Source organism: Leptinotarsa decemlineata, unplaced genomic scaffold, assembly GCF_025532065.1.
Source record: "Leptinotarsa decemlineata unplaced genomic scaffold, Ldec_3_MD MMD2_tig00026299_RagTag_RagTag, whole genome shotgun sequence".
NCBI classification, from domain to species: domain Eukaryota; kingdom Metazoa; phylum Arthropoda; class Insecta; order Coleoptera; family Chrysomelidae; genus Leptinotarsa; species Leptinotarsa decemlineata.
The window spans coordinates 6,398,745-6,425,524 of NW_027412676.1; the positions used below are offsets into that span (position 1 = coordinate 6,398,745).

Consider the following 26,780-nt stretch of genomic DNA (forward strand, 5'->3'; position numbering starts at 1 on the left):
TTCAATATGAAATCGAGTTATGATTTTTCCTCTCGGTTTTTTAAACTCAAATCAAAAAATTCCCCTTCAAATAATGTATTACATGAGTTTTAATCAATTAAACTAATAGAATGTAATTGGTTGAAATGAGTCGCATTCAGAAATGTTTTATGATTTGAATTAATTATTTAAATTTCAATTCTTTTTATTCTGAAAAACAGCAATCAACTGAATCAATTTACATGCAACCGAGTGTGATTGGGGATACCCCAGAGTGATGGACATGTGTAGTTGAAAATATATCGTTCATTAGTCACATTCCGCTCTATGAACACGTATCGGTTTTTATTATCTGAACACTTTTGATATAGTTGTTCCAAAGAAACATTCACTATGTGTTTGTTCAAAGTATTGGGAGTCAGTGTTTTATTCATTCTATGTGACGGTCAAGGTGAGAATAATAATTTAGTGATTTATCGAAACGTGCTAAAGTTAGTTTGGTTGCGTTTTTTCGTGTCTGATAACCGCTCGCGCTTAAGGTTTTTTCTCGGGAATATTTCCAGTTTTGTTGAGAAAGGGTTACGGTAACCTAAAAACATGCATAATATAGACTGGCTAGTCAACAAGTAATAAGAGTTCAATTAAAAACAAATTTTGCAAATCGATAATTCTTTGGTCTACTATTCACCTAATCATGACAAGTTCAAGGATTGTATGGCACAACTGAACTGATATTTGAATTCTGTCATTTGATTATGTTCGGTTGTTTTAAACTCTTATCCGTTTCCATGTATCTACTTTAAACTCTTAAATCTTAGTGAATACCTATTCAATTAAATCTTTGTCATTGTAACACAAGTTGAATGATTCCGTCAGCATAAAAACTACTCGTGATTCGATGAAGTAGACGAAGACCGTTTTTGTCTGGTCCTAATTGGAGATTGACAGTCGGTTAGGAGAGAATGGTGAGTGAGGCAGAACTTTAACCCCCAACTCATTCAATTTTTGTACGGTGATTTGTGAAAAGTGTATTGTCATGGAGTAGGATCGAGCGTTTTCTGTTGACCAGTGCCGGTTGCTGCTGATGCAATTAGGCCCGGTGCCAGAAAGTTATAGTAAATCACAACAGTCGCTAACCACCATACAGTAACCATGGTTTTTTGGTGGGTTTTTGCCTTTCGGAAGTGCCTGGGTGGCTGCTCATCGATGTCCAAGGACTCTCCTGAACGTCTCATGTTGTCGTAGAGGATTTAAGTTTCATCATACGTGACGATCCGATCCAAAACAGAATCGTTTGGGTTGCGCAAGAGCAAAGAAGATCAGACCTCGAAACTTGACGGTTTCTGTTGATCGTTCAATTCGTGGCGCTCACACTTTTCGAGCATTTTCACCTTTTGTCGTCCTGTTTCTCTCAACTGAAACTCAATTTTTTGTAAGTTTTCCACAGTTTCTTTTTGCCTGTCATTGGAGACATACTTTGGTCTTCTTCCAAGACTCCCATTATTTCCTTCACGGTCGGAGATAACTTTGTTTTTGGCCGTGGTCTGCACGTTTGTATGCCTGACGTTCTGTGAAAATGAAAAATAAGTAAAAAAGATTAGCTGAAAAATAACAATTATATTGAGCAAAAAAACTGACATTACAATGAAATAAAATTCAAGCCACAAACAAAAAATAAAAAAATTGAACTACTAACAAGAGAAGCCGTCACAACCAGTACATGTACTTCCCTACATCAAAGGATTGTCAGAAAGGTTGAGAAGAACTGGGTCCAAGTATAATATCAGAACCTGCTTCAGATCTGCGAACACTATCCGTAGCAGCCTCACGAAAACCTGGCCACCAAACGCGGACTGCGATTATAAGAATTGCATTTACTGGATGGATACCCTGTGAGTGCGGAAAATAATACATCGGTGAAACTGAGAGGCCATTGAAAGTTCTCATTGCCGAGCACAAGAAGCACACACAGCGAGGAGAAACAAGCAAATTAGGAATAGCAGAGCATGTTTGGACTCATCAACATAACATCAAGTGGGCTCAAGCTGAAATCATCCACAAGAAGGAACACTGGTTTAGAAGAAAATTCAAAGAAGCCGCATTTAGCCAAGCTAGCGTAGAGATACGCAGTATATGGTAACCTCTAATCAAGCGGGACACGACCAACTTCCGCCAAACGGTCATCCCCCGCTAAAAACCGATGAATCGTTAAGAGGGAAGAGGGGATAAGTGAAAGCAATCGAATGACCTATAAATATTCAGATCTCGGTGGAATAAGTCCAGTTATCACCCGAAGACGATTGTGGACACTTACAATCGAAACGCCGTGGAGTAACGTTGTTTAAAATCTTTTAATTTTTATTTCTTGTTGATATTATTTTTAATTTTCATCTCTTGTTAATAGTTCCATTTTTTGATTTTTTGGTTGTTGCTTGTATTTTATTTCATTGTAACTTCAGTTTTCTCGCCTAATATAATTGTTATTTTTCAGCTAATCTTTTTTAATTTTTACAGAATCTTTCAGATATTTCAAATCAATTTTTATCATATAATGGAAGTCCAAACTAATGAAATACACCACGAAACATTGTCAATCACTTTGTAACGGTAACGGTCGCGTGTCCAAGTTTCCGTTTAATCAATTAAACGTATTTTCTATGAAAATCGGTGTGTTAAAAAATTAATTGCCGGTGATTTGGCTGAAAAAATCCTTGCCAAACTATGACTATTTCAAAATTCAAAAATGACTTTTAAAACGAACAAATTTTATATCAATCGAAAGTATGTATTTCATAGAATATAGAAATGTTGGGTGGACTATTTTTTCCTTTCGTAGATATCAGGTTCGCAACTGTATAATTAGCGCTTATTTTGGCATAAATTTATTTATTGAACCAATGAACCTTCAAAGCTTCAAAAATCAGATGCGTAAAATATTATGGCAAATACCCTGTAACAGATGCAAGAAACATTTTTCTAAATGAGGAGTCATTCCAATCAAATATCAACTGGTTATAGAACAACAAACTGGAAGTTAGGGGTCTCATAGTTATTTTCAGATGAATATGAACAAATATTGACGAGTTTGATTCACTCACAAAGCATCTCTGACATATGGCTGAGAAGATTCACATTATTGTAGAAACAATGAAATAGAACTTTTCTACACTGTGCATATTTCGATTATAAATAGCATCAGACTTCATTTATGGAGACACTGAAATCTATCAACATAAACTGTGAAATAGAAAATAATCCAAGACCACTTGAATGAAATTTACCAACTTTCGAAACATTGCAAGAATCAATCACATTTTCAACTAAATTTTGTCGATAAGTTGATGTCGGAATGAAAATGAAGTTACTAGATGGGGTATTAAACAGAATTGATTTCCTGCAAAAAAAAAATAGTTTTTGATCGATCTTTCTAATTATTTCCACGTTTCACAATCTAATAAAAGTAAAAATTGGGAACTTGAGTTATATCAACTTCTCAATTACAGGTTATATTTGTTTACATTGTGGAAAGGTCGATCGATGGGGTAATACTCATATTTCTAATTCTGTCCTCAGGTGTTCGATAAAAATTCAGTAGAAAACTCTAAGGAAGGTTTGGTTTGGAAATATACAGAAAATTCCAGAATAATTATTCAAAAATTTAGATTTATTTTTTATCATAATAATGTCATACTAGCCTAATTATTTATGAAATTGTTACTCATATGAACCAAATATGGAAATAATTGACAATACCATGTGATAAAACTAATCGAAATGCAAAAATATGGCTGAAGTTTGAAATTTATTTGTTTTTTATTCAGAAAACGCAGAGAACACAATTTATAACTCATGTCGAAATTCTCACATCTTCATTATATGATAACTAAAACTCAATGAAAGAAAGACATTTCGTGAAAATACCTACAGAAAACAACTAATTTCTTGTGTACCTCATACTTGAGAATGTCGTGATAATAAATCACTACATGTTATAAATTATCCCCCACTATGTCTACCTGTCTGTCTGATCGCGATGAACTCAAAAATACCGAGAGAATTTTCATATGGTTTTCACAAATGGATAAAGTGATTCATGAGAAAAGTTTATCTATATATTTTAACAACATTTTTATGTGAATTGGTTGAAATATATTATCCGTGAGAAGTCAATACAATTGTGCTACCCATTCTAGGTAACTATACATATTATACTTATTTGAATGTTCAAAACGATATTATACACGATGATAATAACAGATATTTAGAATATGAAATTCATGTGCTGTTACCACACTACTTTACAATGGATTATATACAATTTATCGACCTTAGTTAATAAACATTACTAACTGGAAAACAGATAGTTGTAGAAACTGGTAGACAGCAGGTACAAAGCAGGTAAAAACTATTATTACTGATGATTGGACTACTAATTCTAAATTTTTCTAAATTTTTAAATATCAATATAATTCATTGTACAGTTTGGAAAGTTTAGTTCAGGTCCCACTGATCTGGAAGCGGAAGGAATGTTCACATATTTGTTTAGGTTGGTTTTCGGGTTTTGCTGTGGTGTTTTTTGTTTATAAACTCCAAACGTTTCAACTGCAACTGCCGCAGTCATCTTCAGTGTTGTGGTTGGAGTACTCTTCCTGACGTGTCAACTGAAACTGTTTCAGTTGACACAGATAGGAATCTAGGTGAATCGTGAAATGCACAGCACATAGATTAAAAATGTATATCACAATGGATTTCATTATGAAACGGATTCAGGGCATATAAGGGTATTACTACAGTACGGGTAGTGTAGAAAAAATATATTGAACAAATGTATTACTGTCAATTTTCTTTATTGAGATAATTTTAATTCAGAAGTGACATCTGAAACAGTTGCAAAAGAAACAAATCGAAAACTGAAATAGTCCTGCCTACACAACTTTTTGATTACACAAGTAAAGGAAGTAAATTTTACGTAACAACGATTTAACATAGCGAAAATTTAATGGAGTTATACTTATACTCTAGTCTAGTGAGGTTTTCTTAATATCTCCAATTCTCGATAGGCCGAATTATGAATGGAATTTTGTTTTGTCGAATGTCAGAGTTTTCCTATTTTTTTTTTGATGAAGGTTCAGCTACCGGACTGAGTCATGGCCGGTGGGAGAACTCGGAAAGTTTGGGTCCATGTATGTATATTACGTTTATGCAATTCACTTTAAAACTTCATCACTAACTGAAAACGGTCCTGAGTTTGGAAGTTTACGGCTCGAATAATCTAACAGACTGATAACAGATTTCAACACATCTACTGCACATCTTGGGAGAGGGTCTTCTCACCGGCCATGACTTAGTCCGGCAGCTGCAGTTTGGAACAGAAGCAACAATAATTTGACGTGAGAAGAATTTGATGTAAAGAGAATTCGAAACGATTACACTCATTATACTCAGCCTTTATTTTTGTAGTCTTATTGTAGGGGATTGTGATCACAGATATTTCTTTCATTTCAGACTGGGTAGTAGACGATTACGGATGCAGGACTCCTGATGGAGGAGTTGGTGATTGTACTCCTATAAATCAATGCAAGTCATTGGTGAACTGTCTGTTGAACGCTACAAAACCAATTTCACAAAAAGTGAAAGAAAAACTCAATGCCTACCTCTGTAGCTACAAATTGGGACTCATCTGGGTCTGCTGTCCGGAAGAACCTATAGTAGATATTGATGAGCCCACAATAATAACGACAACCCCCGCACAAAACGAAAACCCACCAGATGTAACCCAGCACAAAAACTTGAAATTACTGCCAGACGAGTGTGGTTTGATTTACAGTTCCAACAAGATACGAAACGGAAAAAACGCCTTCCTCAATGAATTTCCTTGGATGGCTCTTTTATCTTATAAAACCTGTAAGTGAAAAATGTCTCTTACCAAAATATGTTTTTCGACGGTATCGAGGAGAGATACATACATATAAAAAACTGATATTTCTAATGAAAACTCGGAATATTCATCTCTCCCAACGTTAAAACTAATTAATACAAATTATTGAATGATTTTCACTATAAGCCACTATACGCCAGCGATGCAAAGTACGGAAATCGCATTTATAAAATGCCAAAATTAGGTACTTTCTAGGTGCTTTTTAGTTACCGAAGTCAAAAATTAGGTGCTCTGTAACTTACACCGCAACTCAATTCTCAAAGTTGCATTGCTAGCATTATGTAATGCTAGCAATGCGATGAAAATAATAATGAAATAATGAATGTTGAGGAAACACTATTAGATACTTATTAAGTGCTAAACGGTGAGGATCGTGAAATTTCCTAATTAATAAACAAAAGCTTCTAATTTCGTTAAACAACAGATCTAAAAATCAGGTCTCTCGAAAACGAGGACGAATGCTCAATCGGGTATCAACTAAGCGTGGTAATAAAGTGCTAATTGGGTGCTTGCAAGAAATTAAGATGAAAACGACCGCGAAAAAAAATTCGGGATACCTGATTTGAGAAAAAAATTAACAATATACGATAAAGTCTTGAAATGCTCATAGGTACATAATAGACAATCAAAATAAGGTGCTAATCAAGTGCTCCCTAGATATTCATAGTAAACCTAGATTCTATAATGCCTATGGGGATCATGGACCTGAAAACCACCATGACTGATGTACTGAGTTTTTATAGTACTTTTCTCAATAAATAAGGACAAGAGAATAAAGTGCTAATTAGGTGCTCATTAGATATTTATAGTAAACCTAGATTCCATAATTGCTATGGGGCTGATGGACCTGAAAACCACCATGATTGATGTACTGAGTTCTTATAGTACGTTCCTCAATAAATAAGGACAAGAGAATAAAGTGCTAATTAGGTGCTCATTAGATATTTATAGTAAACCTAGATTCCATAATGCCTATGAAGTTTATGGATTTGAAAACCACCATGACTGATGGACTGAGTTCTTATAATACGTTTCTCAATAAATAAGGGCAAGAGAATATTACTGGATTTTTTCCCCAACACCAAATCGTTATTTTCAATACCTCGACACGTGTTTCGATCACCAAGTGATCATCTTCAAAGAGGAAGATTAAACTAGAAACTAACGCTAGCAACAGGAAGGAACGGCCATGAGAAACCCCTTGTCCCCTAACTGGCAGACCTGTTCATGAACAGATTCGAAATGGAAACCAAAGAAAGTCGAAGTATTTTCCTAGGATTTGGCTAAGGTATGTGGATATTTTCACGATATTCGATACCAAAAAATTGAATATTGAGGACTTTGTTTCCTTCTTAAATAATATATGTCCATCAATAAAATTCACATATGAGTTAGGAAATAAGGGACAACTACCATTTCTTGACGTTTTGGTAATGAGGAGCCAATATGGAGAGTTAGAATACGATATATTTAGAGAAGAAACAAGCACGTACAGGTATATTCCTGACAGTCCACATCACTGTGGACAGCACAAACGTGCTGGGTTGGATTTTTTAGTGCATCGTCTTTTGACTTTCCCTCTAACACATGATAGGTTCACAAAAGAAAGACGTACAATACAGGAAATAGCAACCACTAACGGTTTCTCGAGGGGGTATTGAAGATGACATAATAAGGAACAAGAAGTTCAGGTTGAAAATGAACTGAATCTCGACTTTCACAAAGGACAAAACCCAAGATAAATACATCTCAGTTTCGTACCACCAATATACGAAAAACTTTGGAAAGATTTTCAAGGAACTAAGTATGAAGGTGGTTTTTAAAACATGTGAGAGTCAGAGGCCAAAAGACAAAGTCGAGAATTTGGAAAAGTCTGGAATTTACGGAATTGAATGTAAGGACTGCGATGCAAAATATTATGAACAGACAAAAAGATCTTTTAAAGTAAGATATAAGGAACACATAGAACACTTAAAATATGGAAGACCTGAAATATCAGCAGTCGCCCATCATATTTTGCAACAAAACCTTCCATAGACTTCAGTTCATTAAGATTATTTAGACAAGTTAAAACAACAGGCAACTAGATGCCTATGAGAGTGTAGGAATAAGTAAGCACAATAATATTATGGATACCGATGACGGATCTATACCAAAGAGCATACTATATAGCTTGTTAAAATAATGTTGTTAGTTTTACTGGTTACAACATAAGGACACATTGCAAAAATAAATTTAGATAGGCAATATTGTGAAATTAATTTTTATATAGGTGAAAAATTGTTTCATATACAGCTATAACATTTGAACATACATTGTAAAATAATAGATGAAGCAAAATTGTAAAATTAATTTAGGTTGGTATACCTGTATGGGTGGTACACCTGGATGGTTCACCTGTATGGGATATCTATATAGCACAAATAGCGTTAGCTTCGCGTTAGTTTCTAGTTTATTCTTCCTCTTTGAAGATGATCATTTGGTGATCGAAACACGTGTGGAGGTGTTAAAAATAACGATTTGGTGTTGGGAAATCTCCAGTAATATTCATTACTTCACCGAAGGTTCTAAACAGTGCATCATAAGTAAGGGCAAGAGAGTAAAGTGCAAATCAGGTGCTCATTAGATAAATAATAGTAAACCTAAATTCAATAATGGCCATGGGGCTTACGGATCTGAAAACCACTATGATTGATGTACTAAGTTCTTACAGTACGTTCCTCAATAAATAAGGGAGTGAAAATGAAGTGCTAATTGGGTGCTCATTAGATATTTATAGTAAATCTAGATTCCATAATTCCTATGGGGCTTATGGACCCGACAACCACCATGGACCCGATAACCACCATTTACATAAGAAGTGTGAGATATTATCTTAAACAGACTAAAGAGACGATTTCGAATTTTTATTCGTTTATTATAATGATAGCAAATATTTGTCCTCGCAGGTTTTCAGAGCTTCATACATCTTCATCTGTTGAGTCGCCAAAAAAGGATCAGAGAATTGAATTTTCGACAAGAATATAAGCTTCAAAATTTGATTCAAAATCATTAGTTCTACTGAAAGAAAACGGATAAAATTGTTTTTCGTGTTATTTAGAAAGGAAATTATAAATTCAGTGACCTCCATTCTAAAAAAATTTTTCTAGACCGTAAGCGAAATACTGTTATTATTGGATCACTCCATTCATATAGACGAACCAGTTAAAAGTTATCTTGCAAACGCCCGCTAATAAGAAATGATATGTTTTTAAAATAAGAAAGTTATGACTTTCTTCCCAACTGTTTTTTTGTAAAAATGAGGATCAAAACTTTATTTTATTCAATTCTTGACATTTTCAAGAATTACATTATTTTCAGCTTTCTCAGACGTGCACTAACGAAATGAATCGGATACCAACTCAATAAATAACATGAACCGCGGAAATTTTGAGCGCGAAAGTCAATAGGCATTATCGTTATCTTTTATCTTCATTATCTTTTAGAATGTATACATGATGACGTTAATAGAATTATTGAGAAACCTAAACCAGTCTTAACGGATATTAACGAAAAATTGAGCGATAGTCATGGCTGCATGATTTATTTGAGTACATATAACTCTAAGATTGTAGCTAATTTCGTTGGTCAATTAAAATCCACGATGAAGTGCACACATTGTGGATACTCATCTGTAACCTTCGATCCTTTCTGGGATTTGTCACCCCCCATACCAGAAAAAACTAGCCAATTGAGTTTATCACAGTGCTTGGATTTTTTCACAAGAGAGGAAACTTTGGATGGACATGAAAAACCGACATGTTCAAGTTGCAAAGAAAGAAGAAAATGCACAAAGTCTCTATCGATCCATAAGTTTCCCCATATTTTAGTTATTCATTTCAAAAGATTTTCTCTAACAGAAAGATTTAGAGGCAAGTTAAATGTTGCCATCGAATTTATTTCCGCTAGATGGATTAGATATGAACAATTATGTAGCAGATAATGACTCCTTGTCGCTATAATCTATATGCACTTTTGAATCACAGTGGGTCTACCTACAGCGGACATTATACAGCATTCTGCAGACATCCTCATAATGGCACGTGACACGAATACAAGTGTCACCAATTTCACCAAAATCGCTTGTGAGTGGAGATGCATACATCCTCGTTTATGAAAAGGAGGAAACGATTTCGCACCTTTGAGCGTTTTGTAAAGTTATTTTCGAACTGTTCATTTTAATGTTTTGCATTAGATGTTTATAATTGATTTCTGCCAAAAATAACATACTTTTTATTTGAAAAAAAAGGCATTATGAAACTCAGGTGTTCTATGAATATCTAATGAGTACCTAATTAGCACTTCATTCTCATTCCCTTATTTATTGAGGAACGTACTGTAAGAACTCCGTCCATCAGGCATAGCGGTTTTCAGATCCATAAGCATCATAGGCATTATGGAATCTGGATTTACTATAAATATCTAGTGAGCACCTAATAAGCACTTTATTTTCTTGCCCTTATTTATTGAGGACAGTACTATAAAAACTCAGTACATCGGTCATGGTGGTTTTCAGGTACATGAGCCCCATAGGCATTATATAATGTAGGTTTACTATGAATATCTAGTAAGCACTTAATTAGCACTTTATTTTGATTGTTTATGTATGAGTTCACGAGCATTTCAAGACTTTATTGTATATTGTTAATTTTTTTCTCAAATCAGGTGTCCTGAATTTTTTTTTTCACTCATTCACGGTCGTTTTCATCTTAATTTCTTGCAAGCACCTAATTAGCGCTTAGTCTATACATGATTGAGCATTCGTCCACGTTTTTGAAAGACCTGATTTTTAGATCTGTTGTTTAGCGAAATTGGAAACTTTTGTTTATTAATTAAAAAATTTTACGATCCTCACCGTTTAGCACTTAATAAGCACCTGATAGTGTTTCCTCAACATTCATTATTTCATTATTATTTTCATTGCATTACATAGCATTACATAGCATTACAAAATACTAGCAACGCAACTTTGAGTATTGAGTTGGGGTGTAAGTTACAGAGCACCTAATTTTTGACTTCAGTACCCAAAACACACCTAAAAAGTACCTAATTTTGGCATTTTGTGCGATTTCCTTATTTTGCATCGTTGGCGTAATAGAGCTTGTATTTATTAGTTTTATTATTGATTTCCGTCAAGTATTGGCCAGTTCTATTCAATTCTCCTAACATTCCTACAGATTAGGATCTGGTAAATGCCTGCCAGAAAACAACTACTTTCCAGGCTAATTCAGTAACCATCGTGATGCCCAAGAAAGTAATTGTACTTTGTGAAAACGTTTGGAAAGATGAATGTTTCGAAATTTTATTTATAAATATTCATTTTCTCATACGTATGTATCTCTCCTCGATACAGTCATTGGATATATTTTGATTTCAAATGAGTGATGGTACGTGTGATGTTTCTTCCCTATTTGTGGGAGTTTGTTCTCGAGATGGAGTTGTTAATGGTTAACATATCTTTTTCTTAGACGAAGGTTTCACACATGGAATCGAGCAGGGTTGAAGTCATTAGAGTCTACGACCACTGCAGGTTAGATTGAATCTTTCGTGCACTTATGAGAGGTAATACTTTGGAACCAGTGTGTAGGTGAACTACTCGATTGATTTCAGCGTAGTTCTCCTTCTGTGTGAACAAGAAACATCTGCAAGTATACACTTCTGTAAGGTATCTTACATAGATGTATGTTGGACATAATTCAATGTTCATCGTGGCACTAGCCCAGATAGTAGTTATTGTTTGGCAGGCATTTACCAGATCCTACTGTGTAGGAACTCTGGAAGTGACGAGTGTCTCGAAATTTCATTTCGAAATATTATTCTTTTATATGTCTCTTATGATATTATACCAGCAGAACTCTGGTAATAAGTTTTTTATCGACCTTTTTTTGGGTAATTGTTACCTTCCACAATCTGAAAAAATATAAAAATTATAATGGAGAACCTTATACAAGTGTAGAAGGCAAACTTTTTAGTTTACCCCGATAAGTTACTGCGTAAAAATCAAAGTATTTTTCACAAAGAAAAATCTTCTATTTATCAGTTACTTGTCGTATTTCACAATTTTGCCTATCAAAAAAATTATTAAGAAATTATACTTATCTTTTACGTTTCGGAGGCCAAAATCTGCCTCCGTCTTCAGAAATAGATAAAAATTCGAATATATACGCAGTTATTCCTTTTTTTGAGAGCTTATTTCTTTACTTCTTCGACAGATGTCAAAGAAGTTTCAAAATATGAAATTATGTCAATGTTGTTGATTGACAACTGAAATATTCGATGTAATACAAGGTACTCTCCGATATCAGTTTGTTGCCATTTCGCCACTATTCAAAGTTTTCTTCAAGATGGGTAGCCAAGTACGGTCTATTTCTAAGGAGCTATTCGAGTTACAATTCTCTCCAGATATGAGAATATACGCTGATTCTTTTAGCTTACGTCTCTTAGAATGAGGCTCATTGGTAATCTTTCTTGTCCTATTCCATTCCACCCGATGTTCACCGTCTGATTTTAAAATGTGTTCTGATAATTTTGATCCTGTCAATTTTATATTTTTTATATAATCTCGATGTTCATTCTCACGCACTTTCAATGGTCTTGAGGTTTCACCAATGTAACTTTTACCACAAGAACAAGGTATTTTATAAATACAATTTTTTGTTTTTTCTTCAGTGTTGTTGGGTTTTGTATGTGTGAGTATAGATCTCAGTGTATTTTTTGTTCTGAAAGTAGTTCTAACATCATATCTATTTCCAATTCGTCTTATTTTTTTCAGATAGTCTTGGAATGTAAGGTATAACGTTAGCTGTAAAAGGTGTCGTTGGATGTTGAGTCGGTAATTATTGAGTTGGATGTTGTTGAATTTGTGAAGCTGTTTGTATTACATCGAATATTTCAGTTGTCAATCAACAACATTGACATAATTTCATATTTCAAAACTTCTTTGACATCTGTCGAAGAAGTAAAGAAATAAGCTCTCAAAAAAGGACCAACTGCGTATATATTCGAATTTTTATCTATTTCTGAAGACGGAGGCAGATTTTGGCCTCCGAAACGTAAAAGATAAGTATAATTTCTTAATAATTTTTTTGATAGGCAAAATTGTGAAATACGACAAGTTACTGATAAATAGAAGATTTTTCTTTGTGAAAAATACTTTGATTTTTACGCAGTAACTTATCGGGGTAAACTGAAAAGTTTGCCCTTCTACACTTGTATAAAGTTCTCCATTATAATTTTTATATTTTTTCAGATTGTGGAAGGTAACAATTACCCAAAAAAAGGTCGATAAAAAACTGATTTTTTCCTCCACAAAAAATGACTTTCGTTGAATATCTGGTAATAACTTTCAGATATATTTTATTTCCAGCTCGTGGCCCCGAGTTCATGTGTGGAGGAACTGTTATCAATGAAAAATATATTTTGACAGCTGCGCACTGTATTGTCAACATGACTTATCCATTGTGAGTATGAGAGAACAAGAATAATTTTTTCAAAAGTTCTGATCACAAATTGGATCAAAATCTTTGTCAGAAAAAATGATTTCTTTATATTATCTCTATGGTTCATTTGGTAAATGGGCTCACTTATAAAGCAACACCTTCCCTCAACAACAACTATTATAATTATTTCACTAGTTTACTACAGTTTCGCTTCATCTGAACTGATATTAATTTGTGGAAACTTTTCATAAAATTCTAATCAATTTTTCTCATCTATATCTTTGCGCCCGTCATCGTATCTCACAGCAACGGTCAGAAACAAGGTAGATAAATATGCACGATCGTTAAGGCCAACTTTACTGCAATATCTTTTCATTTACAATTTTTCAAATGAGGCCAGTTTGAAACGGTGCAGGATGGACTCACGTCTGCATCTAGTTGCAGGTTTCTATTCCATTTTAGACAGTGCGGGTGAGATCCAAAGGTGCTTCTCCGCATCTTCCGAATTAACATTTTAATACCGACAGAAGTCGACCTAATAATTCTGGCAATATATGCTCTTCTATGAAAATGTGATAATCATATCGATAAATAATTGAATCGGTCGTTTTAAGTGGAACTGATTTTCATATTCATTTCATTTCTCATCAAACACAGGAAGGAAAAATTTAAATGTTAACGCTGTTGGTAAGAATATGAATGAACTTTCAATGACACATAATTAAGGAAGAAACATGTGTTACTTATATCTACCATTATGTCTTGAACCAGTTGGTTGAACGATAATTTAAAGAAATTGAGTTCCTTAAGAAAAATTTGAACTTCAGTGTAGATGTTTGGGCTTTCGGGGACTCCTTTTGACACTGTTCGTTTTTGAGCCGCCGTCTGTTAAAAATTATTTCTGACGTTTCGATGGCGCAAGTGACCTTCAGAGGTCCATATTATAGCTTCCAATATTGGAGTAAGATCTCCAATCTACAGAACCTGCATCATGAAAGAAAACAAACCACTCCTGAGCAGTTCAGGAAACGAATACGCTCAAATGATTTCTCACCCAAACTACAGGCAAAAAAGCCCTATATGACTGAATCGTTATATATAGCTGGTTTACAGATGTCCTCTTATGAGAAAGTTACAGAGTGGAGAGAATTTTTCACCTTGAAAACTGACAACCTCAATACCGACCAGTCAACTGTAACCTATTCAGAATCTCTTCATGACTGCCATAGATGATCTTCTCACAAATACGATTCCAGAGCTACACATTCTGACCTTGGTCTGTGAACCTTGCATTCTTCACGGAGAAATTTCAGCTCTGGTAGCAGATCACATATTTTACCACGAAACAAATGAGGTTTTCAATGTTTGGCAGTTGATGGAATTTGAATAAGTTTTAAAAAATCTATTTTAAAATCTGTTTTTTCCGTTAACCAGCTGTCGCACCACTACGAACGACAACCCTCAGAAGTCAAAACTTGTGCGAGCTAAGGATTAACGAGGTCTTACCTTTTAACGTGTGATTCCTAAGACGGTGGTGGTAGCCAAAATAAACCCTGGCGTTTTGCAGGGGAAAGTTGAATATACAAACTTTTTTTTGGAATACCCACCTATCTAACTACACTAAAATGGTGGTAGAAAAGACATAGGCAAGAAGAAAAGAGCACTACAAGAAAGAGAAACTGTCACATGAATTTTCTCCATCTAGTAGAACCTTTCCATACGAATACATAGAAAAATGTGGAAAACCCTCCAAAAAAGGTAATTGTTTTAAATAGGCTTGAATAGTCATTTTTTTGTATACGAAAAAAATTTTGGTGCAGATCTACATATTTTCGTAAAGGATTTGTTCTGAAGTTATTTACCCACAGTCTTCCTTTCTTTGGGAGTTTTCTACATTTTCTGTGTTAAAATAGAGTAGTAGAATGGCAAACAGAACTCCTTTCTCAAAATTCAATCTCTCCTGAAAATATTCCATTTTCAATTCATTCAGATACTAGGTATTATGAAAATAAAAAGTGCGGCCACGGCGTATACTGAAACGTGAAAGAATCTGATAACGAAATAAAAATGACATGAAACATTATCAATAATACCCTGAAACCAAAAACTGAACTGAATATTTCAGATCCAATAACACTAAAGATGAATGCATATCTAATTGAAAAACCCTTTGAGGTTGCTAATAATTCCAATCATTATGTTTTCAATGTTGCAAGTTTTTTTTAGGACAAAACACAAGCACTACAGGAAAATCCCTAAGGCGCTCTTAGAGCGGTGCCTGTGCTAAAGTGCGATTCACATTGGATGTGGATAGCTGGAGAAGATCTATAGAAATGGGGCAAATCTCCAACCTTTCTTCGTATTCCAGGCTATCAAGGTTGCACGTGATGTTCGTGTCTCCAATCAGACGGATAGCTCTTTTCTGGATGGAATCCAGCAAATTTAGGGTATGTTTGGGGGCAGAGCTCCATGTATGAGCACTATATTACAAATGAAGTATATGATCTGAGCTTTATAAAGCATCAAAAGTTGCTCGGGTGTGTATAGTTTTCTGGTTCGGAACAGTATTCCAAACTTTTGAGAAGGAGCCTTCACAATTTCAGCGACATGATTGTGCCAAGACATATTAGTGTCCATTTCAACCCCCAACAAACTTATGGAAGCAGAAAGCGGAATTGTAAGAACTGACACTTTTAGATCCTCATTAAGATATGCAACCTCCTGATGCCGGTGAAGATGTGCCTCCGTAGCCGATGTCCTGGAATCCAAATGGAATGACGAGACAAGTGTGCTGTCGTTAGCAAAGCAATATTTGGTTTTTTCCAATGAGTCGTTGATATGTGATAAAAAGAGGGTTGGAGATAATATGGATCCCTGAGGAACACCAGCGTTGATGCTGAAAGTATTCGAGAGATATCTATCGACGGCCACTTGCGGGAAACGTTCTTTCAGGGAGATGAAGAGCCATACACAAAAATGATCCGACAAGTCATATCAATATCAAGCGCAACAGCTCTCGATTCTCCATTTTTCTTGATTGCTCTATTCCAAAAATGGGTGACATACGATAGAAGGTCGCCTGTGGATCTTTGTTTCCGAAAGCCGAAAGCTTAAGTTGTTGAAGCCTTCCAAATATTTGAGTATATGGTGGTTAACGACATTCTCCATAATTTTTGATATCACTGATAGCAAAGCGACTGGTCTATAGTTATTTGGAAGACTTTTATTGCCCATTTTGGAAAGGCTGAACGCGAGCAATCTTCTAACATAAAGGAAAAACGAACATGAACAAATGAATAAAAATCGCCAAAGCACTTATACTCCATCACTCCATACTCCATACTACATCACACATCTTGAATTCATAATGAAAGATCAGCTAACAAAATATCTAGATCTACACAACATAATAGAACGAAAACAATATGGTTTTCGAACATTTCTTCCTTATGGTATTTCCGGCACATCATATCAGTGGATTAAGTCTTATTTAGAAAATCGCAAAGTGTATGTGGAAGTGCAAACACTAAATCGTTCTTCTTTCTCAAACATTAGGAATTAATTTGGAATTTTGAAATATGGTGTACCTCAGGGATTCATATTAGGACCTACTATATTCTTGATTTACATAAATAACCTGATACAGAGTTTTTCAACAATGTCTTTCTTTCTATTTGCAGATGATACAATTATTCTCAATTCAAAAAAAAATTCTGATGAGTTGGTATCAGATTCACAAACTGCAATTAATAACATTCTAGCCTGGTTCACAGTAAACAAGCTTCTGATCAATTTTAATGAAACAGTCAGTATGATAATACAACCAAATAAGTCTCGCGACTTCGGGCATCGGAGAGCTTGGTGAAAATGATTGTGAAAAGATTTCAATTCTTCAAGAAAGAGTAAAAAGTACGAATGGGGCATTCATACGAGAGATCAAATCAGTTTAAGTTAGTTTGAATTGAAAAAGGTAATTCAATAATGATTTTAATAATATTCAAAGTCATCATTTTGATCAAAAGGTGTGATATTTCGTGAGAAAAAATATGTCTCTCATTCCTGTTATTATTATAATGAAAATCATATTAGTGAATCGTTGCTTGAACTTTGATTTACTTAATAATAATAATAATAATCGTCTTTATTGTTACCCAGCTGTAGTTACACACAAATATTTAAATAAATTGGAGAGCTAGTTGCTGACATAACAAAAGGCGAAGTTCAACTTAGTTAGCACACGTGCTACTGAGTTGTTCTTCCACTCTGATATCCTTCTTTCGTCGCTGCAGTTAACTCATCTATCACTGAAGATGTCTGCTGAAAAAGTAGACTAAACGAAACAATTTCCATTCGACAACGGCCTAGCAGCTCGGATTCTGACCAACAGAATCGGAATGAGTTGGGAGGGTCCGGGTGACGGGTAGCTCTTTAAATGCCTGGTATATAGTATGAGGGGCCCACCAGGCTCTGGCCCTACTGACGAATGTCACTTCAAATATTTAGTCAGTATGATCTGAACACAAGAAAGAGAAAAAATACCAAATTTCTTCAAAAGGTTCTGGGGTTGAGAGATATCGGAATGTTCATCGCATTCAAGGAAAAATCTAAACACCTTTGTTTTATTAGAGTTCCAGTTTTTGTTTTTCTTTAAGGTTGGGAGCGAGAGTGGGAGAGTACGATATTCTGACGAAAGTGGACTGTGTGGAGGATCCAAAAGGTACCAAGAAGTGCATTGGCCCAGTGCAAAATATAGCAATAGAAGAGATTATACCACATCCAAAGTACCAAAGGGAGGTTATTCAGAATGATATTGGCCTCCTGAGACTATCTGGAATCAATCTTCAAACTGGTAAGTGAATTTTGTATTCATTGTGAAAGGAATATTGATCTACGTATGTTTTCGGCTATAAAATCCTTTAAATTTGAATATATTATTTGTTAATAATAACTCTTCGGTAGAAGTAGAGGTAAAAGATGAATTCAACAACCCCGAGAAATTAGTTTCCCAATATTTATCTGATCTAGTTCAATTATTTAATAATCGGACTCAAATTAAAATTTATATCTTCTGGATTTTTGTTTCTTATGGAATCTTGTGGAATCACTTGCAGACTTGGCGTTTTTGCAATTCGTAGAAACCGTATTAAAATTTAAAAACAATTTATTCACCAAGGTGAAGTAGGTGGGATTTTGTGATGATCAATAAAAATAGTATTCAAACGAAAAAGAAGAAAATGACTTTCATTATATTTAACATCAGGGCAGAAGTGACTCATACATGCCATGGAAATTAGTTTCAGTATTTGACATTATTAAAAAAAAAAACAACTAGAAGTAGGGTCACGGTACCTGGACTGTGAAAATGTAGAAACATCCATCAGAGTGTGATTTATGATAACTACGAAATTGTGGTTTTCAGTATCAAAATAGAATCAACACTAGGATACTTCAATAAATGCCTTCCGTTATACTTCGAATATATTTTTTCAAATATTTCATAGGGAATCTTCTGGAACAAATTATATTCCATTGTGCACCCCGACATTATTAATTAGACAAATGATTTCACCACAATTTTCTGAAACACGTCTAAGTGACCAAAAATGTAGTTGAAAATGTTTTGAATCCATGTTCACCTGAAACGCAGAAGAAAACTTACTTCAATGCGGTACAAATAAACAATATTAATGTTGGAAATGTTTTTCTTATTTTCTGAAATAGAAGTGAAGAATGTGTAATACTTTTGGCTTTCTACTCCTCCATCATCGTTCAGTGAAAAACTTTATATTTTTGTAAAGAGTGTTTATTGGTGTATTGAATCATTTTCTTCTCTCCTTCAGATGCTTTCTATTTTCTATATGATTATGAAGAATCAGAAAGCTAGAAGGTTTTTCCAAAAAATAAATCACTATCATAATTCTCCTCTGTTATCATTTGAAAGATTCTTCTATTCAGAAATCAAGTACGTTTTTTGAGGTGAAAGTTATTCTGTAATTTTCTTCGTAAATTATGCGTAATTTTTATGATCATTGATCCTCAACTCGATCTTATAAAGTTTTATACCATAATTCTTCAAATGAATCAGAAAATTACCCAGACCGGAGTTTTTACTCCTACATCAGTTAGGAGAATGTAGATATAAAGTGGAATAAATATAAAATAAACTGAAGAAATCCTGTTCAACACATTCTTTCATTCTATTCTTTGAATAATATTGATGACCATAGTTTGATCACCACCGACAATAACATATTGATTACCTGCTCTCTGAGCAATATTGAGAGGATGAGTGTTGGATTTTAAAAACATGTTTCGTAGAAATTCCAATTCTATCTGTGTTTTGAAATTGAGTGTGAAAAACTGATGATGAAATTTTGCTTGCAGATAACGTCAAACCTGTTTGTTTACCTGTGGATGAAGAATTGGCCAATGCTCAATTCAAATTTGCCACTGTCACCGGTTGGGGAATCACTGACCCCAAAACAGGTTGGTATTTTCATTGCTTTGACTAAGAAAAGTTGAGTGGGGTTTCCCAAATGGCTTCCAAAAGGCAATGCTTTGAAGGCAGAACATGCATGTAAAGTTCATTTCCCATAAAAACATCTCTTTTCAAATGTTCATGAATTATTCTTATAAAGAATGCCATCCATTGATTCCTCCAAAACATTATTCAAAGGTGGACCTTCCAGGCTTTATGCTAATTATTGAGATAAAATAATAATTTATGAGACTTGAAGTTTTTTAAAACATCCGACAATTATAGAGACTACCAACACTTTACCATGATTAAGAATCTGTTTGAAATACCCAGTAAAAATGTTACTTTCCATTAACTAGCTGCTGTCTCTTACGAAGGATAACCTTCAGGAGTCGAAAGTTGTGCGAGGTGAGAATCAACGGGGTTTTTCCTGCAACCCGTGATTCTCATCACTGGTATGTAAAACACAATCATGATCATACTGAAAATAATAACCACTGTTAGAACCAAGTAATATCGGTAGATCTCAAATGAAACTACATGCATCTGATATAAACAGTTCTCAAAACGCGTTGGATATTTCGTAAACATTCCTTGAACACTTAATATAATTTAAATATTTTGTTGGAATCCTTAATTGCATTCATTGAACTCTTAGTCATTCCTAAAAAGGACGATTGTCTGAACGCCCAGTCAGTCGATTCAGAATCGCCGCTAAGTGTACAAAAAGTTGTTTTCAGTTTTATTAAACGGTTTCATTTAGCTGTTTGTTTGAGTCAAATTTAGTAATTGAAGTTTAACCCCCTTCCTGTTGACAGATTGATCTGACATTTGGTACACACATTTAGTTTTGATAACAATACAATTCAATGAATTCTGTATTACTATAAATTCAATATGGGAGCAGCTACAAAATGGCGAATTACATATTGTTTCACAACTACCCCAATATCGGTATCAAATGAAAGGACTTGACTAGTAGAATATCAGTACAGTTTGAAAAAGATGCAAATTCAAGATGGCCGCAGCTACAAAATGGCGAATTACATATATTTTCACATCTACCTCAGTTTGGGTATCAAATGACAAGGCTTGCCTAGTAGAATAGTAGTTCACTATGAGAAAGATGCAAATTCAAGATGGCCGCATCTAGAAAATGGCGGATCACATATTACCTTGTAATACAGGGGCACTAAATGAACTGAACAGAATGAGAAGAATTGAGTAACAATATTTGAAACTGAAAACTTGAACATGAAGTGAGTAAAAATAATGTTTATGTTCAACGGTTTAACATTAATTTCAAATTTTCTCAATACAGTCAACAAATCTTTCCTGAAAAGTCCATCGACATCATTTTTGGCATAATATTCCATTACTTGATGGGAATGAAGAAATTTTTCTGTGTTAGAAGTTTTCAACTTGTCAATTGTATTCCTCTTTTTCGAATTCTATTCGTACTGACCATGGGCATTTGAGAGTCAACACAGTATAGCAGATATGAATATTGATGACAATATAAACGGTGTTTCCACACATATTTGTACCGAATTTTCATTATATCACAGCCTTCGAGGAAATAAAATATACTGCAAATCTTGTCTCAATAAACTTGGTGTGATTCATTCATTAGCGCTGAATAATCAACCGCAGAATACGACTTCAGGTTTCAATAGCACCCATTCAATTTCTCATTCGCTTACCAAAGATAAAATTAAATTAAATGTATATGATTCTTTGGAACATTTCATTGATCTCTACTGAGAAATACGATTATCTAGTAACAGCCCTTGCGGGACCACCTCTATCTCACGTACGTAACTCGAAAGTAACCGGAAGTAACAATAAATCCATATTCTAGTAAAAAAGTATGCGCTCAAGTTCATTATTTTAAATTTGGACAAAGCTCAAAAGATTAGTGCAAATAATTATGTAGTTCTCAGTAACTCATTGGATACTCATTCAGAAATTTTTGCAGCTCTGATAAAGCTAGGGATTGCCTGTAGACATATGGAACATTCAAAATACTATGAAGCTTCCACAATGCATTGATAACACCTTGGTTATGAATTTCGTTATAATGGTTCACAAACCATTCCGACAAAGAAAATCTTGGATACGTTCTTGAATAAATATTATCTAGCTTTCAAGAGTTTGTAACTCTTAAGCTATGAAGGTGAACGCTTTGAAAAAGTTCAAAATAAATGCCTTTCTTCATTCTTTGTGAATGAGTCAATTTCAACAAGATATACTTTTTGCAAAGGTGATCATCATTTTTACATTTGCCCTATTTTCGAAACCAAAGTGCTTTCTGATAGAAATACGTTCTGCAAATCATTATATCTCTATTTCCATTGTTTGTTTCATCCCATGATCTACGAAATTGTCAATCAAAAAATACTTACAAAAAATGTTTCTCTAATAAACACCATACGCTCTTGTACACAGATAAAAATCGCACTTCCTCAAACTCAAGTTGAATATTGTTGCTTCCAAATAACTTGATTTTTTCTGCTCATAGATATACCAATTCTAGCATTTGACCAGATATTTACATTCCGCCCCAACTGCATGCGAATACACTTGCTTATAGTCTTCTGCCACTGCCTATATTACATCTTTGAATAATCATCACAATGATAGTGTCTGTGTGACCAGTACTGACCTCAATAATAATTCTAATGTTTTACTGCCAATCGCATGGATAGACGTTCTTTTTTTGATTCTGGCAGTATAGCATATTCCGTTACTGAAAGAGCCTCAAAGAAATCAGGTTTGTCAAAAATTTCATTTTGATTGAAGGTCTAGGTTCCACAACCAGTTCAAGTAATGGGCAAGTTTTACTTTGAATTAAACCCACTAAGAATTTTTCACCTGTTTTGCACACAGATGAACTAGTATTGAACAAAATTTGTGAGAAATTACCTTCTTCAAATATTAATATTAAATTATGTTCACTTATTTCTCATATTCAGCTTGCCGATGATGAGTATAATATTTCAGGAGCAACATATTCATACAGTTTATGATGCACTGTTGGGAACCTTTGGTGTAGTAATGAATATTACTGGAGTTTTTTTCCAACACCAAATCGTTATTTTTAACACCTCGACACGTGTTTCGATCACCAAGTGATCATCTTCAAAGAGGAAGATTAAAAAGATCGCTTGGTGATCGAAACACGTGTCGAGGTGTTAAAAATAACGATTTGGAAAAAAACTCCAGTAATATTTATATTCATACAGGCCGACCTTTTCCACATATTCTATTGAATTGATCGACTACAGAAAAGTCAAATTTGTCATCCGCTTAAAAATCTATATTTGGTTATATTTATAGTTATGTATAAACTTCTTTCTCCATTCAAAACAGTGACTTTCTAGTCATGTGAATTATCGAAACTAGAAGATAACATAAATGAAAGTTAATTATGATAGAAAATAATTTTCAAAGAAAACCTATACTTTATATCTGGAATGGAAATGCATTATTTCAATGTGATGATTACAGTTTCATCAACTATGAGTGAAATGATATACAAACAAAAAAAATTAGAAGAAAACCAGTTTAAACAAAGATGCTAAATACGTTCTAATTATTGGTATCCACAATGTTTTTGCGCATGATAACTGATCTATTCCTGATATCTCAAAAGTTTTTATTGGTTAATTGGATCATGCTGGTTCAGGGAAAGTTTAAAGGAACTATTTACATACTGAATAATGACGTATTTGGCGTTCAGTTAGGATAGTGTAGACATTTTCAACGTATGGAAACCTTCAATCAAGCGAAAAAAACATGTTCTAGTGCACTTAACCAAAAAACTTGGAGCAATATAAATGTGAAGTAGTTTGGATTGAAATATCTTTTTTTTCTTCGTTTCTATTTCAAGTGGCCGTCGATGGATATTTCCCGAATACTTTCACCATCAACGCTGGTGTTCCCCAGGGATTCACATTGTCTCCAACCCCCTTTTTATTGTATATTCAAAAGCCTTTTTGGGAAAAACCAAGAATCCAATATATTGCTTTGCTGACGAGAGCACAGTTGTCTCGTCATTCCATTTGGATTCCAGGACAAAAGGTGAATGTCTCCGAACCGGATATAATAATACCAGGACAGCTTCCTGCTCCGATAAGTGTGTTGAGGATTAGAATGGATACCAAAATGTCTTGGCACAATCATGTCGCTGCAATTGTGAATGTTGTTTCTCAAAAGGTTGGATAACTATTCCTAACCAGAAAACTGTACACACGTCAGCAAATTTTGATGCTTCATAAAGCTCAGATCAGACCTCCTTTGGAGTATTGTTCTCATGTATGAAGTTCCGCTCCTAAGCTTACCACTGAAGCTGCGGGATTTCATCCAGAATAGAGCCATCCGCCTGATTGGGAACGCGAACATCACGTGCAACCTTGATAATCTGAAACATCGAAGGAAGGTTGGAGATTTGTCTTTCTTTTATAGATACTTTCACGGGTGGTGTTCAAGTGATTTGGCACATTTGATTCCACCAAGAGCGGTACATATCAAAAATACGCGACGGACTGTGGCTGCTCATCCTTTTGAGGTTCAATTCTGTAAACTTCGAACTTCACTTTTCAAGAACTCTTTCGTTTGGAGAACTACGTTTATATGAAATAAACTCCCTGAAATGAATAAACTTCTAAATGAATTTATTTCTGACCGGGATATTATAAGCTTATATCGTCATAGTTACGCTATCAATAAAGAGGGTCATAACTCCCTTGGGACATTATAGATTTTATAATTCCCTCTACCTTTCACAAATAAAAATAAATAGAAATGAAAACTGAACCATATTTTATTTATTCACGTCATTACAAATGATAAATGTACAATTTTGAAATGTTCCCTGAAAATTACTTCCGCCACTGGAAACAATTTCTTCTTTTGTATGGCTGGAGCTTCTGTTCACTACAGTCGAGGTACCTGCCTCTTCTGATGACAAAGTAGACAACGTACGCGCCGTTTTATTTCTCAATTCGATGCTATCCTCCAAATACCCCTCCGCCACCGTGGAACTTTTCCAACCTCCGTGTCTTTTTAAGTTAGTCATAGTTGCTCCTGCATTGGCTAGAGCAGTAGCAGAAGTGCGACGAAGGCAATGTCCCGTATAGGAAGATGAGTTCGGCAATCCTAAATACATTGCGATTTTACTGGGGATTTTCCCAAACATGTTTTTACCAATTGGCTGAGATGTACATTTATTTTGTCGGAAGCTCAAAAAAATCGTTCAATACCTTTAGGACGCAAAGACATAACGGAATCCCGGTCCTCTATATCCGATATCTTCATATTCAAAAGTTCCTGACTTCTGCATCCTCCAAAATAACCCATAATCAAAACAACCTATAACAAAAAAAAGGAAATAAATACACACAAAAAGGAAAATAAGAAAAAAATTACCTTATGCAATAAATGAATATCATTAGGAGCGTCCTTTAGGAATCTGATAACATCTTTACGAGATAAAACAGCAGACTTTTTCGGCTTATAACTCTTACTCTTCCGTTTCAAAAAAGCCTGTAGTTCATTGAACTTGGTGATATCTCGTTTCTCATGTATAGTCACCATCGATTTTAGTATTGACCATTTAGTCCATAAAGAATTCGGACTATACGTTTCTGACTGAAACGAATAAACACAATTACTACCAAATCTACCGAAAAACAGAAAATTCCTTACCAGTTCTTGAAAATATGCCAGAAATACAGTTTCAGTGACATCTTTTGGCATAACATTTTTCCGTGTCAGCCAGTCCAGATATATCTTGTATTCTTTTTGGTATACGGCTTCACTTTTCGATGGAATTAATGATTCTCTTGCTTGTTCAGCTTTTTTCAAAATATCCTCTATTATATTTGGGGTAGAAAACACGTTTTCACCGCAAACACAGCTTGATAACAAAGTTCTGTTTATAAACAAGTAACATAGCAACAAGAAAACTCTACTATAATCAACGGTACCTGATTCGAATATACCGGGAAGGTAATGAATTGGTACATTTTTCCGTTTCAAAAATGAACAAAATTTTATTGAAATCGGTCAGAAATAAAATTATCTATGTACCACGGGAATTAATGAGCCTTAATAACCTCAGGCAATTGCTGTCCCTCGGGCCAGAGGCCCTCGGGACGCAAACTTTGCCATCGGTAATTAAGGCCCTCCTAATTCCCTTGATACATAAATAACTATTATCCTTCAGCGATTCAAATTCAACGAATCGCTACTTTCTTTTAGTACTTATGTTTTGCCCTTGAAAAAAACCCCGATTTCATTTTATTAGTTGAGTGAGGACGCTTACCAGTCAAGAGGTTTTTTCTGAACTACTTATTACAATTTTAAAAATTCGTGGTATCATTCAGTATCAATAGTACTGTTTTTTCAGTATTTTTTTTTATTTCAGGAGAAACCAGTAACATACTCCAGAAAGTTGATTTGAATATAGTTACTCAGAAAAACTGCAGTAACGCCTATAAAGACGAATCGAATGTTCAGATAACAAATAAATTGATCTGTGCAGGAGGTCGTGAAAATAAAGATTCTTGTAAAGGAGACAGTGGAGGACCTCTGCAAGTTGCAGCGTATGCCAACGGTGCGATTAGGTATATACAGCAAGGAGTTGTCTCATTTGGTCACTCTGAATGTGGAAAAGAAGGTTATCCAGCAGTGTTCACCAAAGTTTCGTTTTATTTGGACTGGATTTTAGATTCAATTAGACCCTAATGAATATTTGTTGTTTTGACTGATTTCATATTTATTTATTCTGTAATGTTGGTATATGTTGAATGCATGAAAAAATATTGTTCGATGTTTTATATAATATTATAGTTGCATCCTGTAATACAATTAAAAATGGAAAATGATAAGTTCCTCAATGAAA

The 26,780-nt window shown here is 34.5% G+C and overlaps 2 protein-coding genes across 2 annotated transcripts; one reads left to right on the forward strand and one right to left on the reverse strand.

Moving 5' to 3' along the window:
* The first annotated feature begins 269 nt into the window (after positions 1-269).
* On the forward strand, positions 270-26,780 carry LOC111514173 (phenoloxidase-activating factor 3). The gene is made up of 6 exons (XM_074180775.1): positions 270-430; positions 5,485-5,883; positions 13,323-13,416; positions 18,048-18,244; positions 19,780-19,881; positions 26,304-26,780. The coding sequence occupies exons 1-6, from the start codon at positions 373-375 to the stop codon at positions 26,621-26,623; spliced, it is 1,170 nt and encodes a 389-aa protein (XP_074036876.1). The 5' UTR covers positions 270-372; the 3' UTR covers positions 26,624-26,780.
* On the reverse strand, positions 24,681-26,107 carry LOC141484984 (uncharacterized). The gene is made up of 3 exons (XM_074180776.1): positions 25,583-26,107; positions 25,304-25,525; positions 24,681-25,246 (listed from the first exon to the last, which is right to left on the reverse strand). The coding sequence occupies exons 1-3, from the start codon at positions 25,631-25,633 to the stop codon at positions 25,118-25,120; spliced, it is 402 nt and encodes a 133-aa protein (XP_074036877.1). The 5' UTR covers positions 25,634-26,107; the 3' UTR covers positions 24,681-25,117.